This window comes from Molossus molossus, unplaced genomic scaffold, assembly GCF_014108415.1.
Source record: "Molossus molossus isolate mMolMol1 unplaced genomic scaffold, mMolMol1.p scaffold_m16_p_4, whole genome shotgun sequence".
NCBI lineage: Eukaryota > Metazoa > Chordata > Mammalia > Chiroptera > Molossidae > Molossus > Molossus molossus.
The window spans coordinates 70089538-70107542 of NW_023425377.1; the positions used below are offsets into that span (position 1 = coordinate 70089538).

The 18005-nt window shown below is 55.4% G+C and overlaps 1 protein-coding gene across 6 annotated transcripts in view; it reads left to right on the forward strand.

The window, feature by feature from the left end:
• The window catches only part of NFIX (nuclear factor I X), a 96043-nt gene extending 80044 nt beyond the window's left edge, over window positions 1–15999 (forward strand). For 5 of the 6 annotated variants that reach the window (XM_036239719.1, XM_036239715.1, XM_036239720.1 and 2 more), the window contains 3 exons: window positions 1527–1702; window positions 9024–9115; window positions 14084–15999. In XM_036239719.1, coding sequence (XP_036095612.1) covers window positions 1527–1702; window positions 9024–9115; window positions 14084–14098 — 283 coding nt within the window. In that variant the 3' untranslated portion in view covers window positions 14099–15999. Of the gene's footprint in view, window positions 1–1526; window positions 1703–6871; window positions 7020–9023; window positions 9116–14083 lie in introns of all 6 variants that reach the window. The other variant, XM_036239722.1, reaches the window with a different exon arrangement.
• The last annotated feature ends 2006 nt before the right edge of the window (window positions 16000–18005 follow it).

Genomic DNA, 18005 nt, shown 5'->3' on the forward strand with positions numbered 1-18005 from the left:
TGTGCCAGGGTGTGTGCACAGGCCTGTCCTGAGGCCTCCTCTGACTTGCCCTCTGACTGTGGAGGCCTCGAGGCCTGCCAGGTTCTCCCCGCCTCCTGCCAGCTGTGGTTGGGAAAGCTCAGGCTTCTCCCTCTGCCCTCCTTTCAGCTATTCCCTCCCAGCTCCTGGCCAAGCCCGGGGTCTGGTTTCACACCACCAACCCAGGTTGGCATGGGCGCAGATTGAAAGAGCACTCATAGGAACCCAGGGATCACTGGTGGCGCCTGGGCTGTTCTCCCGGGAATGGAACCGGCTGCTGACTTAGGGGCTCTCTTGCTTCAGTCTCGAGAGAAAGTGTTTGTCTGGGAGAATACCTTGATGTTCCTGAGGGGATGGAATCAGGCAGGAAGTTGTGGGAGCTGAATCCTCAGCCTCGCCATTCCCTCACTTGCTTCTTCTCCACCTCAGCACCCATCTGGCAGAAAGAGGCTTGCACTTTTTCTGGACACAGCCCTGTGTCCGCCCACCATCTCCTGAGCCCTTCTATAGGACACAGAGAATGGCAAGGTTTACCCTCCCAGCTTCCTCCTTGGGGCCTCCTGGCTGGGAGCCCAGAGGCAGCTTGCACTGAGGCAGGGCGTGGTGGTCTCAGGGTGGGGGCAGGGAGCCCAGGCCCTTGGCTTCGGGAGGCAGCCAGCCCAGCTCCACTCAGCTTTTATGAACTCCAGAGAGAGCCAAGTTTCCTCAGCCCCCTAATGAAACTGAGAGCAAGAGCGAGCTGATTGGAAACAGACGGGAGGGAGAGGACTGGCTGGGGAAGAACTGGGGCCTGCGCCGGGATGGGAGTTGTGTGTGTGAGGGCGGGTGTGCGAGGATACATGTGCAAGTGTGATAGGCTGAGCACACAAGAATTCGTCCTAGGCAGCAGTGGCCAGGTGCACACCTGATCACACCCAGGAGATGTATGTGCACATTGCAGGGCCGTCCTGCACAGGTGAAGGGGCTGTGTCTGCCTCCTCTCTTCCCTCATCCAGGCTCCCATCCTCACCCTGGACCTCTCCTTGGGTGCAAAATTTAAGGGGGCACCCAAAATCTCAGGTGTCAAGATAAATGATGTTTTAATGCAGTATTTTTAAAAACTGAAACTATTACAAAAACAGACAGTGAGCAAATATCAACATTTTAAACAAAAGATGGGGCTGATGCTGTACTTGTGTGATCCTGCCTCGCTTGCCTCACCTTGGCCCTGGCCCTGGTTCCAACCAAACTTTATTTACAAAGACAAGCAGCTGATTGGTGTGCAGGCCCTAGTTTGTCCATTGGATTTTTAAAACTACTGCATTAAAATATTACTTGCCTTGATTACTGAATATTTTTTGCACTGTCTCACTTTCACGCCAGAGCCCAGACCCTCACTCTCCTTGCCCTGGTCCCGGCCTTACTCCTGCCCATTTTCCCTTTTCCTCTGGATCCTCAGTGCCCTGACCAGCAGTTTCCCTCATCTTCTGTACCCTGATGCCCTTTTCTTCCTGCCCACATGCATGCAGGGAGCCCTCGGGCCACAGCGTCAGCGTTGCACTTCCCCTCCACATCCATCATCCAGCAGTCGAGCCCGTACTTCACGCACCCGACCATCCGCTACCACCACCATCACGGGCAGGACTCGCTGAAGGAGTTTGTGCAGTTTGTGTGCTCAGATGGCTCGGGCCAGGCCACCGGACAGGTGAGTCCAGAGGCCCAGGAGCCCCATCACAGCTCATCTCTGCGTCTGTCCGTCTATGTCAGGATCATAGGGAGAGGGCCCGAGAGCCCAGAGCCCACCTGGGAGGGGAGCCAGTAGTACGAACACCTTAGTTTTCTGATCTGGGGCAGGGGTTTGTGTATCGTGCTGGGGCCTCTCCATCACCATCCAGAGAAGTGGGGGCAGCAGCTGGGCCCACCTTGCTTGGGCTATTCACCCTCTCTTCAGTCTCTGTTCCCTCGGCAGTGCACCCATGAGCTGTTCAACTTGGGCCAGGCCCCTTACCTCTTAACACCCCTCTTAATCCTCAGGGCTGTAAGGATTTTCTCAACCAAGGTTTCCCAACCTTGGCACTACTGACATTTGGGGCTGTTCATTCTTTGTGGTGTGAGGCTGTCCTGGGCATCGTGGAGTGCTAAGCAGCATCCCTGGCCACAGGGGTTGTCATAGAGGCTCCTGTTGGCAGGACTCGCAGCGAGGGGTTTCCAGGTTGCTTATGGTTTTTAGCAAAGTCCTGCTCCTCAGCCTGGAAGAGACTGGCTTCCCATGGAGCTCGGGGTGGAGTGGGAGGCTGCTCTTTTCTGTCAATGAGCCCTAGGGCCCGGGTTACCGGTAAGCTGAAATTCAGGGTCACTTAGGAAAGGAATTATCCCAGACGGTGGTGGACCAGAGACAACCCTTCAGTGGGACAGTGGTCCTCACTTAGTCCCTGGGAGGCCACTCTGGGTTGGGACACAGTGGTCTGCAGACCTTCGGAAAGGTTCTGGAGCCCCAGCAGCACGCGGCACTACAAGAAGGTCCAGCTCCTGTCCCCAAGCCGGTCCAGGCCGGAAGCCAACTGTGAGAGGTTAGGTGGGGAGGTCGATCAGAAACCCATGCCAGACCTCACCCAGGGAGAGCAGTGGGCGGCCCTTCAGGCACCCCACACAGGGTGGGTGTTTGCTAAATGCTGGTGTATTATTGATGGGGTGGGGCCTCCTCACTCCCTCTTCCCTCCCTCCTGCTCTCCCTCCTTCTGCTTTCCAGCTCCTTTCCCCTTGTGCTGGCTCTGCAGCTCCTTAGCACACTCAGAGCTTGCCCACCTCTCTGGACAAGCTCTGTTCATTTTTAGGGGCATTCAGGGAAAAGTGGATGTGACCCCCAGCAGCTACTGCACTTTCTCCAGAGATGCCGGCAGAATCTTTGGGAACTGCCAGCCCATGTCCCAGGCCCCTTGGGACTTCTGGAATGTGGTTCAGAGAGGCCAGGAATCCTGCCTTGCCTGTCTTCTCACCCTCAGAGGCAGCTGGGGTTTGGAATCAATGAGACCAACCTGGGGGACCAGTATAGCCCAGAGAGCTAGTCCATCCCCTGGGCATCCTGATGGCTAGGTCCTGACCCTCTCCCTTGACTTGACTGTTCAAGATTAGGGTCTCATTTGGCCTAGAAGGTTCTCGTCTCCAGGCAGGTGCTTGCTCCCAGTAGACCATGGACAAAACGCTACAGATGCGGGTACACAGCTACCCTGGTTAAACGGAGGCTAGCTCAGCTGGGGAGCAGCCTCTCTGAGTTTCTCCTTGTGCCCAAGAGAGGAAGGGGTGTCTGCAGAGGGCCCAGCTTCTTACATGAGGCTAGAGACAGCACCTTGCTGCGGAGGAGGAGAGAGCCAGAGGCCCAGGCCCTGAAGCTGACTTACTGGCAGGGGGCGGTCACGCCAGGCTGCACTTGCTCCATGGCCACCGCCAGAGCAGAAGTTAACATGGAGAGAGTCATCTGGAGGCCTTGCAGACACACAGGTGGCTGGACCTCACCTGATTCTGATTCAGCAGATCTGGGGTAGGCCTGAGAGTCTGCATTTCTCCCCAAGTTCCCAGATGCTGCTGCTGCCTCTGGTCAGGGGACCACTTTAAGAACCACTGATCCAGAGCCTAGAGGAGTAAATTCCTAACTCCCAGGAAAGTTTGAAGTTACAGATCATCTTTACAGAAAAATGTGTGCATACAAAAATTTTCAGATGATTTGCAAAAGGATTGCCAGGTGCCCCCTATGGCTTATCCTCGGACCCCAGTGTAAGACCCTGACTGAGAAGAACCACATCAGTAAAGGCCAAGGCCAGATGGAGACACCACTCAGAGAAGATGCAAAGAACAAAAAGAGGATGCCTCATTAGCTATGTTTCTGTCAGAGGAAAGAGACCACCGAGTGAACGCAATGCAGGGTTTGGGGATGGGGCAGGAGGCCTTGTTCTAGCTCAGCCTCCACTACCAATGCTGGAGCAGCCAGGCCCTCATCTTCCTCTGTCACTAGCATGCACTTCTAGCTCTTAACTCATGATGTCTTAAGGTGCTGCAAAGTCACAGGACCTTGAGATTTTTAAAATGTCAACTTATACCCTAACCAGAGCAGAGACATCCTAGCCTGGTTGAAAGTTGCTTCTAGAAACCGAATGTTGTAAATCAGCAAGTTTTGATATCCAGCCATATCGAGCTGGGATTAGCTTTATCGGGTGGGATTAGTGTTTTAGATCCTCGTGGGTGCAAACTGGCTCTAGGGACTAGAAGTAGAGGCTGCCCTGGGAGCAAGGGCTTCCAGGAAGACCCCACGTCCCAGCTTCCCAGGGCCCAGGCTCAGGATGGCCTGGAGAAGAGGAACGAGGCTGTGATCTGTGGAGTTTCCTGCTCTGATGGAAAAACAAGATAGGAACCAGACCATGGAAAGGAGGGAAAGCAGTTGCTGCTTATAACTCAGCATCAACCCTGCAGAACTGGAAAGCCCTCTGGCCCATGTCTGGAACTAAAGGGATCATTTCTGAAATGACACTTGCCACCAAGGGTCTCCGGCCTAGGACACAGACGGGGACCAGCAGCCACTGCTTGCTTTTTTCAGGGTCCTCTGAGTGGGCAAGAAGAATCAAGTCAAGGGAACCATCTGGGGGACAATGTCAGACCTATGCTGGTTATTAGAGGTGAAGGATGGGCAGAAAGGCCAGAGTTCGGAAGGACGTGGCCTGCTCTGTGGTTTTAATGTGCAACAGGATAGACTAGTTGATTCAACTCAGTCAGTGGGACTTGAGTGCTGCAGGCTTGTCACACAGAGGTGACATTCTGTGACTCACTAGGGAGCCTGGGTGACAGTCTGCTTTCAAGGCCCAGTGGTGGCCAAGAGCATCCTGGAAGAACAGGGCAGAGAGAGATGGGTGGCAGTTCAGGGAATCTGGCTGGTCCCCACACTGGGGACAGTGTTTGTGAGCAGGTGTTGAAGGGTGTAGGAAAAGGCATTCTAGACAGAGGGTTCTGCAGTGAGCAAGTGTGCAGCCCAACTGCTTAGGCTGTGTCTGGAAGCCCCAGTCGGTTTGCAATGGGACGTATTGGGGGGAGGGGCATAAAGACAGGAGATCCCATCTGGTCTCCACCATGGGGGCCTTGAATGCCCAACTGGGGAGATTGTATTTTATGTTATATGCAGTCAGAGCTATGGAAGGTTTCAGGGGACGGGAAAAAGTCTGAGAACCTTTGGATTTGAGAAGAAGGTTACTGAGCCTGCTGGAGAAAATCCACAGGACCCATGGAGTCAGACAGACATGGCTATGAACTTCAGGCCTCACCAGTTACAGCCCAGTGACTTTGGATAAACCACTGAGCTGCACAGAGCCTTGTCTCCCCAGCTGTGAAAGGGGGAGAGCAGAGCTTCCCTTGCAGCAGGGTTTCCAGCCTGCAGCACTGATAACGTGTGGACCAATGAGCCTTTGTCCTAGGGGCCATCCTGGGCACTGTATGAGCCTTTGTCCTGGGGGCCATCCTGGGCATTGTAGGGTGTTGAGCGGCATCCCCTACCTTCACCCACTAGCTGCCAGTAGCACCCCCCAGAAGGTGTGCTAACCAGAATATCTGCAGACATGACCAGTGCCCCCTAGGGAGCAGAACTGCCCTCGAGCGAGAACTGCTGCCTTACAGGTTCCTTGGTGAATTGGACACAACATAAGTAAAGTGCCTGGTACAGAGCTGGGCACCACGGGTACTGAGCTGATGAGCACACTGTTGGCATAGGGGAGACCCTTTGTGAGTCTCACTGTCATAGTCCAGGCAGAACCAGTGATGACAGAAAGATGGGCTGTCTGGAGGCGTCAATGGGGTAGGCTCGGAAGGGGTCCCCTACTAGCAGGAGAAGGAGCACAGAAACTTTGCAAATTCTCGAACCTAGCTGACTGGGTTTTGCACCATAAGAGAGAGGCCAGTTTAGGGTGAAGATTCTGGCCCAGCTCCCCTGAGCTTGGGCTGCTGGTGGTCCTTGGGCACATTGTCCAGAGCAGGGGGAGGAACATGTCCAGAGCTCCAGGGTGGTTTCTCCAGGGAAGCTATGCCTGTAAGAGGCCGGGACCTCTGCCTCCCCTTTGGCACCTTGGTCCTCAGAAGCCCTAAAGCTAACACACAAAGGCCACACACAGGAGTTTGAGGCACAAGAGGGAATGAAGGACAAGGAGCGGATCTGGTGCTGGCATCCTGGCTTCTGAGAGCATTGTACAAGGAAGTCGGCATGAAGAACCTCATGGGAAGTGGAGTGGCAGCAATAGATTTATTTTCTGGGCTTTCTTATAGCAAATGGACCAGCAGCTCACCATCCACAGGCTGCTGGAGCTGAGGGCAACCCCCCCAGTGCCCAGCATCCCCCACCCCAGGCCATGATGTGGGACAGAGGAACACAGTGTTCAGTTGGGTCAAGTGGCCCCACCCCAGGGGCCCACGGAGGGGAGCACTCATGTGTTTTGGGGGACACAGGGGAGGGGGCAAGCTGGTGCATCTTTCCTGTCATAGGAGAAGGTCTTCAGGAGCGTGAGAGTTCCAGGTGAAGCTGCTCTGTGGCTAGGCAGATTTTGGTACCTAAAACAGGTTCCCTAAGAAATAACAAACCACCCGTCGGACATCCCCCTTCCTCCTCCCACAACTTCAAAAGAGGACCACAGGAAAAAAAAAAAAAAAAAGAGAGAGAAACACCTGAGAGACCAAATCGAGGCCTCCCACCCTCACCCATCCTGTGCCCCGGAGGAGAGGACCCTATTCTGCACCTTCCGCCGGGAGCGCCCACTCTCAGGAGCGAGCTGGCGTGGCCGCGCAGGGGAGCGTGTGTCTGTGTGTGATGTGCCTTCATGCGTCACTCTATTTATGTTGTTCGCAGCCCAACGGTAGCGGCCAGGGCAAAGTCCCGGGGTCATTTTTGCTACCGCCGCCGCCTCCAGTGGCCAGACCTGTGCCCCTTCCTATGCCTGATTCCAAATCCACCAGCACTGCCCCAGACGGCGCCGCCTTGACTCCTCCATCACCTTGTAAGTGGACGATGAAACGGAAACCACAACGCCCAGTGTCCCCAGCCCATCCAAACAGTCTCCACGGCAAAAAGAAAAGCACCCCCATGCCCTGCTCATCACCAAATCCTCCCCAGAGAGCCACGGAGCTTCCCGCCCCAGATGAGAGCAAAGCTGAGCCCCCCAACCACGGCCCCCAGGCCTCAGTCGCACCAGCCAGCACACCACTAGCCCCCCTGCCCGCCCGTTGCTCCCAGCCCTGGCCCCTGGCCCAGGCCCCTGGGGGGCGGAAGGGGGAGCACAGTGGGGCGCAGGCCAGGGTGCTGGCCAGGATGGGAAGGGACAGGGAGGCGCAGCCATGCCATCTTCATGCCTGATTGCTGTATTTTTTGTTTTTCGTTTTTTTGTTTTTTGATTTTTTTTTTTTTGTTTTGTCGTGCCCCCCACACCAAGAAAATTAAATGTGACCACAAGGCGACGCCACCACCATCCCCTTTTTGCCTTGCCCCCTCCCCTCCATTCAGGCCTCCAAAGGTGCAGCAGGCTAGTCCCAACTCCTCCCCTTCAGTCTCACATTTGGTTTCTCGTTGTTCCTCTTTTCTTTTTTTCCCCTCCCATCCCTTGCCCCTCCCTCAATTCCTTCCTCAGGTTGGATACTCCAAGGACAAGGGAGGGCTCTGGACCTTGGCTTACTTCATCTCTCTCTCTCTCTCTCTCTTTCTCTCTCTCTCTCAAACCAATGACAACTTTTGTCCAAGGGAAGAGAAAAAATCTGAGTTGGGAGGCCCAAGGTAGACCCGACGTGAGGGATAGGAGAGGCTGAGGGTGGGCGGTGTGCCGTCATTGGGCAGGGTGTGGACAGCGCTCTGGGGGCTGGCAGGCTGCAGGCCAGGACTTCCAGGGCAGCAAGTGGTGGGAGGGGTGGCCCATATCACCACTTTTCTCCGTCTTGCGCTCTCTGTCTCACCTTCTCTCTCATGGTTTGAGTTCTTTTCCCCTCTTCATCTTCTTCATACCATCTTCCCATCTGCATCCGCCATAAGACATCAAGTCATAGTCATGGTCATGGAGGTGGGCAGGGTGGGAGAGGGAAACCAGGTTACAGGGTGGCACTGCTGGACAGAAGATGGTGAGCATGGGGTCCTTGGGGTGTATCTGGTACAGGGCAGGGGGTGGGAGGCTGCTAGGCAGCCTGTGACCCTCCTAATCCCCTTTGGGGGTATCCTCCTTCCTGGGGTGTACAGGGCCCATTTCCTCCCCTAAGAGCTTGCAGAGCTTCTCCTGAGAAGAGCTCAGGGGTGTTTGGTTCATTTGCCCCTCAGACCCCACAACAGTTGCCCTTGGGCACCCAAACCCTGGGGCTCTGCTAGGCACTCCAGCCTCCTCCTCCTCTTGTGCTTTGGCCTATCTCAGGCCCTGGGGAACCACAGGACCATAGGACCTGGCTCATCCATCAGAGAAAGAGAATGTCTGCCAGGTCTGAGCTTTGTCACCCCTGGGCCCTAGCTGGCAGCCAACTCCTACACCCCTCTCAGATCCCAGCCCTCCTTTGGGCCCCTTCAGGTTCCCTCAACCATCGGCCCAGTGCTTGGGACTGTCCAGAGTGGTAAGTGGTGCAGCACCCACGAGCTGCCCTGGCTGGAGAGGTGGCCCAACTGAGATAGCCTTCCCCAAGCAGGGTGGGGCCAGTCCACCGGAGTCCCACCCTCCTGTCTCCCTTCCCTCTGGACCTAAGAGGGCCAGTGGGAAAGCAAGGTCACCCCCTTCAGGTGCTTTGAGAGGAGGGCTATCCTTGGCCCTGCCCAGGGCCTGGTTAGGGGAGATTACTGGGTTACAGTGCTGGGAGTGGGGGACAGTATGTGTTCCTGGTAAGTGAAAGGACGAAGGGGCCCCTCTGGCCTGTCTTTCCCACTGCCAGCCTAAACCTGGTCTAATCTAGTGTCCCTCTCTCAGCAGCCCCGAAGGGCAGTGCCCAGGTAGGCCCCAAGGCCTCATGGGTTTTTTCCTCTCTCCTGCTCCCCACAGCATTCGCAACGACAGGCGCCTCCTCTGCCAACCGGTTTGTCAGCATCGGACCCCGGGACGGCAACTTTCTGAACATCCCACAGCAGTCTCAGGTAGGAGTGGGAAGGCAAGCACAGGGGGAACAGGCAGGGGTGGGAGCATCTTGGTGTCAGGAAGAGGCCAGGGTCTTGGGGTTAATTTGGGAGAAGGGGCTGGGGCAGGGCTGGAGCACCTAAGCTTTTGCATCCCAGCTGAGTCTGCCTCCCCAGGCAGCCCCTAGACCCCTTGGCTAACCCGCTAATTGAATGATTAACTCTGACAACCTTAGCCCTGGGGAAGGTGGCCAAGGACCCAAGGCTAGAGGCACTCTGGGCCAGGCCAAAGAAGCAAAGACAGAAGCTGGAGGTCCAGTCAGAAGGAGGACAGCATCTGCTTGTTGATCTGCTCCTGCTCTGCTGGAAGCCCTGGTCTCTTCCCTGGCTTGGGTGGGCTGAGGAGGGACAGAGCTGGGCTGGTGGGTCACATGCCCACAGATGCCAAGGGAGGGCACGTCCCATTGCCACCCTGGAGGCCCCTCACCCAACTCCTCTTGAATCCTGTTAGAAGGGTGAACAAGCTTCTGGAGCCCCCAGTCCTGCTCCCATCTGCCCCAGTTCTCATAAGGAAACACCCAACCACCCCCAGCCCTCCTGCTGGACACCCTGGACACCACTTTGCAAAGGCATCTATGTACACACACGTCCCACCTTTCCCATGCCTGCCCCCAAGAGGCTGGGCATAGCCTCCAGAGCCCAGGGCCCTTGGGGCACAGAGAGTACCCTCCTCGGGAGCAGAGCAGAGGCAGCTTTTACAGTGTGGAACTTCTTGATACAAAATCACAGCCCTGGGAGCCCAGGGCCTCGGAGGCTTCAGCCCTGGGGAAACCCACCCCCGCCTGGAGCCAAGGCCACCGCTTTCGGCTCTTGCGCCCTCTCTACTCTAAGGCCCAAGTCCAGAGAAAGTTGGTGGATAGAAGTTTTGTATGTGTGGTTTGAGGTTTTGTTTTTTCCCTTTTCCTTTCCCTCCCTAGGAAAAAAAAAAAAAAAAGCCAAAAACTTTGTCAAACTGCAAACTTCAGAGCTCCCTAGTGGCAAGGAGGGGAGGGAAGGGGAACTTCAGCCCCCTCCAGCTTCCCACCCCCTTTCCCCAGAGTCACGTCTGACCTGTCTGGTTTCCAAGAGCAACCAGACATGATGTAACACCCAGATGAACTTGAACTTGGGGGTGTTGAGAAGAAAAACAATGGCTCAGAGCAGGGGCTGGAGCCAGCCCCCTCCACGCTGTGCCAGGGAGCCCGGGAGAGCCCTGCTGGCAGAGGGCGGGAGGGGGTGCCAGAGGAAGGGACCTCTGGCAGGCCTCCCCTCCGGGCTCTGGGCTGGCACCAGGCTGCAGGGCTCCATTGCTCCCACCCCTCCCTCCCTCCCGCGGCCAGCCAGCAGCCTGCAGCTCTGACTGTTCCCTGCTTGCTTTCCTGCTTTCCTGCTCTCCGGGACCACAGCCTTGAGCCCTCCCTGCTCACCCCATTTCCGCCTCCATGTGCTTTCCCTTCTGTACTTTCTCTGCTCACTTTGCTTGGATGTTGGGGCCAAGTCAGAGTATTAGGCAAGTTTGGGAAACAGTTTTCCTCCCCGTTGTTTCCGAAAGGGGCCTGGGCCTTGGCAGGGAGCAGGCAGGTGTGCAGGCGGTAGTGGGGGGACCAGAGCTGGACAAGCCTAGCCAGGAGCCCTTGGGCCTGGGGGCAGGCAGGCGGCTGCAGCGGGTGGGCGCCAGGGGTACCGTGGGGGTCGGTTTCCACAGTAACCAGTGACTTTAGCTGATCTCTGGAGCACCAGATGGAGAGAGAACAATAGAATGAGGGAAGAAAAGAGAATTTTAGCAATTTTGTCATTCCCTGGGCAGCGCTTTTTACTTAGTTTTAATCAATTTTGGACCTGGCTCAGGAAGCAGGGAGGGGTGAGCAGAAAAGCCACTCTGTGCTTGGCAGCAGATCCCTGTTCCTGGGACCAGTGGGGAGACCCTATTGGAGCTGCCTTTGTCCCTAACTCCAGGAACTGGACTCTTCCTCCTCTGAGGAGTCCCCAAAGTCTAAGCACTAGTGATTGTCCCCCTGCTGTGCAGCTCAGGAGACCCTTAAGGGGCCAGCCTAGGGTCTGCCAAGGGCAGAGGGACCAAGTGAATCTTCCATGTCCTGGTTGTCCCCAGAACTCCTTTTCTCTCACAGGGAAGGGGATGGGCAGACTCACAGCTAGGTCAGTGGTGTAGGGTTCCAGTGTAGCCTCCATTTGGGAGGAGGGTCCCAGAGAACATTGAGGCTGGGTAGAGGGAGCAGCTCACCGAAGCAGTTCCCTACCTCTGAAGGCCAGGACAGAAAGCCCAGGAGCTGGCTGCTGACCTGACTGGTCTCCCGCTGCCCATGCTGGGGTGCTTCAGGCCTGGGTCTCCCCCATGACTTACCAGCCACGTCCCCCTGCCATGAGTCTTCATTTGGCCTTCAGTCAGTTGAAGGGTTGGACTCTGGGCAGGTCTCCTCTGTGCATGTTATCCAGCATGTGGCAGAAAATTGAGCATCTCTGCCCACCCAGTAAACACCAGTAGCATCCCAGTCACTGTGACAACCCCTACCTTTCCAAATGCCCTCCAGCTGCACTATCCAATGGGATACCACTGGCCTCCTATGGCTGTTTAAATTTGAATAACTAACTAGAGAAAATTTTAGTCCTTTTGTTACACTAGCCACATTTCAAGTGCTTAGAAGTCATATATGGCTACTCCGATGAATAGCGCAAATAGAGAATATTTCTTATTTACTTTTATTTATTTTTATTTTTTCTTAATCCTCACCCGAGAATATTTTCCATTGATATTTAGATAGAATGGAAGGGAGGGAGGGGGAGAGAGAGAGAAACAGCGATATGAGAGAGACACATTGACCAAGTTGTCTCCCGCATGACCCAGACCAGGGCGGGGGATCAAACCTGCCACCCGGGTACATGCCCTTGACTGGGAATCAAACCCGAGATCCTTCGGTCTGAGGGCCAAAGCTCTAACCACTGAGCAAAACTTGCCAGGGCATAATAGAGAACATTTCTAATGTCGCAGAAAGTTCTAGATGATCTCTGAGGCCTTTTCTAATTGTAAAACTCCATGTCTTCATTGCACAGTAGATGACAGCCCACAGTCCTAAACCAGAACCTGGGGGCAGGTCTGGCCTGCAGGCATAATCTGTGTGACCAATACAAGTGTTTTAAATATTGGAAATTTTCACATGAAATTCTGTCTGGATTTTTGGCTTCTTTTGAAAAGTTGGCTGATGTAGCCACCCCAGGCCCTCACTGTGACTCTGCCAGCCTTGGCCCTAGGCAGGATGAGCATGCCATGTATGTAGCAGTTAGGAGCATCAACCTGAACTGCCCCTGTATTTGAGTCCTGGCACAGCCATGGGCTGTGTGGCCTTGGGCAGGTCAGCCACCATCTCTTCACCTGGCTTCTGTGTGGGTGGGGTTGGAGCAAGGGTAGAATGAGTCAGGTCCCTGTGTGTGCTCTGTAGTTACTTCTGCTTGGCCCCTGCAGATCTGAGTCTATGACCTAGAGCCTGGGAGAGGCCCTGAGGTACATTTTCAGGGACTCCCATTTTGCCCCAAGGATACCACCAGGCATACCTAGGCAATTGTGGACCACAGAGGAGAACACCCTCCCCCACCCTATCCCTTGGCCATGAGGTGGGGTCAGAGCCTTGGGTAAAGGACATTGCCAGGCAACCCATGATGGGGAGTGGGGAAAGGGTGTCCACCTGGGGTATGTTTTATGCTGAGTAGCCACCAAGGCCCATTTGTGGGAAGGCGGCGCCCCCTACTGGCATCCTAAGAGAAGGGGCACCTGCTCTAGGGAACCTGAGGTCCCCAGCGCTATTGCCTTAAGGCGGTGATTTGTTTTGTTTTGTTTTGTTTTAATCCTTACCCAACGATATGTTTTTATTGATTTGAGAGAGAAGAAGGGAGAGGGAGAGAGAGACATCGATCATTTGTATCTCATATGTACCCCTCAACCTGGGTATGTGACCCTACCAGGAATCAAACCCATGACCTTTCTGTGTATGGGCCGACACTCCAACCAACTGAGCCACACTGGCCAAGGCAAGGCAGCAATTTTCAACCTTTTTCATTTCATGGCACACATAAAATTCTGTGGCACACCAGAAAAAATATATATTTGCAGATCTGACAAAGAAAATAGGTATAATTTTCATTCATTTACACCGACGACTGTTGTAATTGGCTGTTGTCATTTTTTAAGTTTGACAATCTAAGGGAAAAGAAGAGGTCAGTGCCCCTGACTAAATAGTTTTAAAATTCTGTTGTTTTAAAATTCTTATGGTACAGGCACACTGGTTGAAAATCTCTGCCTTAAGGGTGGAGAATTGGGAAGGGAGGGGATGTGTCTTTAGAGAATGTATCTACCAGGCCCCTCCCCCAGGACTACCACTGTTAGGGACTGAAGCCTTGTGGTGTTCCCCTCTCACCAGCCTTTCAGCCAGTGGGACCTTGGCTGGGGTGTACAGACGGGAATTTTTGCTTTTAGTCTAAAGAGACAGAAAGAAAACTCAGCAAGAAGCTGCGCCACCCCCTCCCCAGTCCCCAAACCCCTCTGAGGACAAAAGCTCCAGCCTGGCATCCTCTCCACCCTCCAGGACCCACACAAAAACCTAAACAATTGGAAACATGGCCAGATCCCAGGTCTGTGCTTGTGCCAGCGCCAGCCACGGGGGTCCTACCCACTGGGCACTGTGCCCGGTGCCGGTGCCCACGGGAAGGCCAGCTGGACTCTAGCACTGGGGGGCAGGGTCTCTTGGGGGCTGGATTCCCATAGGAGGGACCGACAGAATGGGGGACCGACTCCTCTGCATGGAGTGTTGGTGTCCTTGACTCTGCTGGAGCTGGACCCTCTAGGGGCATCGGGCACCACCTGCAGTCATGGCCAGGTGGAAGTGAGAAGGGACCTTCCCCTGCTGTTCTCAATATTGCCTCTTTTTTGTCCCGCTTCAGTCCTGGTTCCTCTGATAAGATCGACAAAAGAAATGACAAAATGAAAAGAAGAGGTTCCTCAAACGGGGGGAGAAGAAATTTTGAGACGTGGAAAAAAATCCCCCCCGCCCAGCCCAGCCCCACCGAAAAGCAAAAATTAGACGTCGTCAGCCACTCAGCCCTTCTCTCCTCCAGCCCAGGGACCCCTGCAGGCCCCCTGAAGCAGCCCAGTTTTCTGAGAGCCCTCGGAACAAGTCTCCGCGGAGCTGTGCACCAGCAGCCAAGCAGAAAGAAACATGCAAAAAACGGACTCTGCCAAGCAGAGGACAGAAAGAAAGAAAGGATGCAGCAGAACTTCCTTCCTCCCCCATCCCATCCTGGTCTTCTGGGGAAGGAACTAAATCCCCAAACAAATCAACCAGCACAGTTCTGAAGGGGCCTGTCCCCCACCCTCAGCTGGGGTCAGAGCTTCACTAGGGAGCTCAGAGGACTAGCTTGTAAAGATGAGGGGTGCAGATCCAGAGGGTACTCCCCTCCAGACCCCACCCGGCCCTCCCTCACTACCTGTTCTGGATGGGGTGAGGCAGGATGGCCTCTGAGTCCCCCTGCCCCACCCTTGGGCTTGAAGCCCTCCCACTCCCATGGACAGGGGACATACCCTGGAGCTAGTTTCATGCTCCCAGAATGGTGGGTGTTCCACCACCCCACACTGGGCTGCAGGGGTAGTTCCTGGGACCCCAGACCCCTCTGTATAGTAAGTCAGAATGCTCTCAAAGGTCTGGTCCCAGCATGGGACAGGCCCACTTGTCCCTCTCTTCACAGGCAGGCCAGGAAGGTCGCCCTTCTGCCATGGCCCAAGTGAGGGGAAATGGGCCCCAGGTTGCTCCCACACCCCAGCCCGCATGCAGGTGCCCTTGTGCCACCCCATCGGTCCCTGCCCCTGCCCCTCATGCAGACAGCCCTGCTGTAGCCGGGCCCGGAGAGTGGAGCAGAAAGGGGACCTGGAACGGAGCAAGAAGGAAGGGCAGCCACCGCTGCCCTCGCCTAAAGCTGCCACCTGTGCTAGGTAGGCATCCTGCTGGCCCACTTTCAGTTCCTTTGGAGGGTGTTGGGTGTTGTCTTTTTTCAAAATTGTTTTTGGAGCTTTCTCTGTCCCCCCCCCACACACACACACACACTTTCCCCACCACCCCACCCCCTGTTGGCCACTTCTCCCCGGATTTCAACTGTAATGTCCTTACTCTTTATTTGGGGTGGGGCATTCATTGTTCGGGTATTCTGCTGTTGCAATTGGCAACTCCTCCTCCAATTAAGCAACTTGGGAACAATTTGGTAACACACCACAGGAAGTAGCTCCCCACCCCCAACTGAAGTCCCCTTCTCCCCCAAGGGAAGGTTGGGGGCCTGTTCAGAGGGTCTTCAGAAGCCCCCCTGGGAGGGAGGGGAGCAGGAGTACACCCAGCCCCAATCCAGGGTGTGACTTGGCCCCTCTGGCTTGTCTTTCTGTGCCTTACTCCCTCCTCCCTGCATCTCCCCTCCTTGGAACCCTTCTAAGTCCTTGTGCCTCTCTCTCTCTCTTTCTTAACTGTATGAAAACACAAAGCACAGGTCAGGATCCTCCAAAAGTCAACCAACCCAACATTGCACCGTAGGGGTGGGTTATGGGTTTTATTTATTGTTAATCTAGTGTGAGGCTGCGGCAGATCAGGCCTAGGGAAGGGAGGAGGGGAGGAAGCCGGCTGGGGAGAGGAAGAGGGCCCTCACCTGGGGCGGAGGGGGCCAGCGGGTGACGCCTTCTCCCCAGCTGGAAGCCACAAGGTGGCTAGCTAGCCCTAGGGGTAGCTTTTGTTGGAAGTTGAGCAAAGGCCCTTGCAGCCCAAGGGAGGACAGGGACTAAGAAGTAGGGGACAGGGGATCCTGCGGGAGCCTGAGGGCGGGGGTCGTGGGGAGTAGGGCGGGGGTGGGGGGCCGGGTGGGCCGGGCGTGACGCGCGGTCAAAGTGCAATGATTTTTCAGTTGGTTGGCTAAACAGGGTCAGAGCTGAGAAGGGGAGCGGAAGGGACCCCCTGCCCGGCCGCACGTGCCCTTTCCCTCGAAGACAATCGGGGCCGCGGGCGCGGCGGGAGCCGGGGTCTGCGGGGCGCCCGCCCCGGCGAGGTCGGAAGCTGCAGGCCAGCTGGGCCGGGATGGAGCGCGCCCGGCGGGGCTGCCGGGGCAGGCAGGGGGGTGGGGGTCGCTCCGTTCCCAAGTGTCGCTGTGAGTGGCAGGCGAGAGGCGACGAGGGCCACAGGAAATGTGGGGACGTGTTAGAAGAGAAAAAAACAAAAAAACAAAAAAACAAAACAAATTATATATGGGGGAAATGAACTTTTTTTTTTCATTGAACCAAGTGCAATGCATCAGAGAGTTTTCCTATCTTTGTATGTTAAGAGATTGTTAAGAAAAATTCTATTTTTGTTGTAATGTCCTCGCGGCTCTGGGGACGCTAAAAGAACCGGGCCTGCCCCGCCCTTTGCGGGGATAACGAAAGCTGAGTGTTTTTTCCTTTTTTTTTTTTTGGTTCGTTTCAGTTTTTTTTTTGTTTTGTTTTTTGTTGTTTTTTTTTTTTTTTTTCAGTCGTTTTCCTGCGTTGACAAGGATGATCTGGGGTTTTTATTTGTTTCGTCGTTCGTTCTCGGTTTCGGTGGGAGGGCTGAAGGAAACGTTCACATTTTAGAATTAAAAAACAAAACGAAAACACCTGAACATTGAAAAAAAATCAACACAAGAACTAAAAGGAAAAGGACGAGAGAAAATTATTTTTAATAAGATAATTCAACATAAAACCCTGGTGCTTCTTACATTATAAAGTACGTTTTTAAAGACCCACAAACTATTATACATAAGTTTATGATCAATTAAATATCCTGCACTTGTTAGGAACACGCATATCCCTTCTTTGTTGAGTTAACGGAACGGGACAGCGGCGTGCGCCCAGCGGCGGGGCTGCTCTGGCCGCGGGTCTCCCCGGGCGCCTCCTCCCCGGGCCCCGGCGCCCTCTCCCCGCCCCATCCCCTACCTGGCACTGGGGCGCGGCGGGAGTCCCCAGCCCCTCCCCCGCAGAGGTCAATGCCAACGAACAAATGTCCCCTCCCTCCCTCCCTCCCTTCCTCCCCGTCCTGAGCGCCCTTCTTTGAGCCAGACGCCAACTTGACCCTCACCAGCATTATCAGGAGCGCGCTCAGCAAGTTGGTAGTTTCCTCCCCGCCCTTCCGCGGCGCCCACGACTCAACATCACTCCTCCCACCCCACCCCCACCACTGTCACCCTACGGGGAGCACGGGAAAGGCTCGACGCTCCAGGACAGGACCAGCCAAGCTGTCAGGTCGATTCGCCCAGGCCTGCGCAAGTACGCACGCACGCACGCACACGGCCCCGCACACAGCCAACCCCACCCCTCAACCAGCCCAGTCGACTGCCTTACACACCCGCCCCCGCGCTGGCCGGCCGACCTAGTGCCTTGTTCTCACCCCCGTGCTGGCGGAGCGGACGCCGCGCTCTGGGTCCCAGAGGGGCCGGGTGGCTCAGACGACCCACCACTTTTACCCACCCCGACCGTGTTGAACGGACCCCCCCCACACACACACACACACGAGAAAAAATAAAGGAGCAATAAAGTCACAAGAACTTTTGTCCCCCAATCGAGAGCCCGAGGGGCACCCCAGCCCCGCCTCTGCTCCCCCTACCCACCCACCCTCGGGGCGCCCCCCTACCCCCGCAAGCCAGCCTGGGCCAGCCCCGCTTCGGCCCCTCCCGGGAGATCCGTGCGCCCGACCAGCACCAGCATCGCGGACCGCAAAGGCCGCCCGTCCCGTCAAACAAGTTTCTTCTTAGGCTAAGAAACGCAGTATATACGAGTATCTCTATATATAGTACTAATGGATTTGGTGTGCTTCCCCTTAGC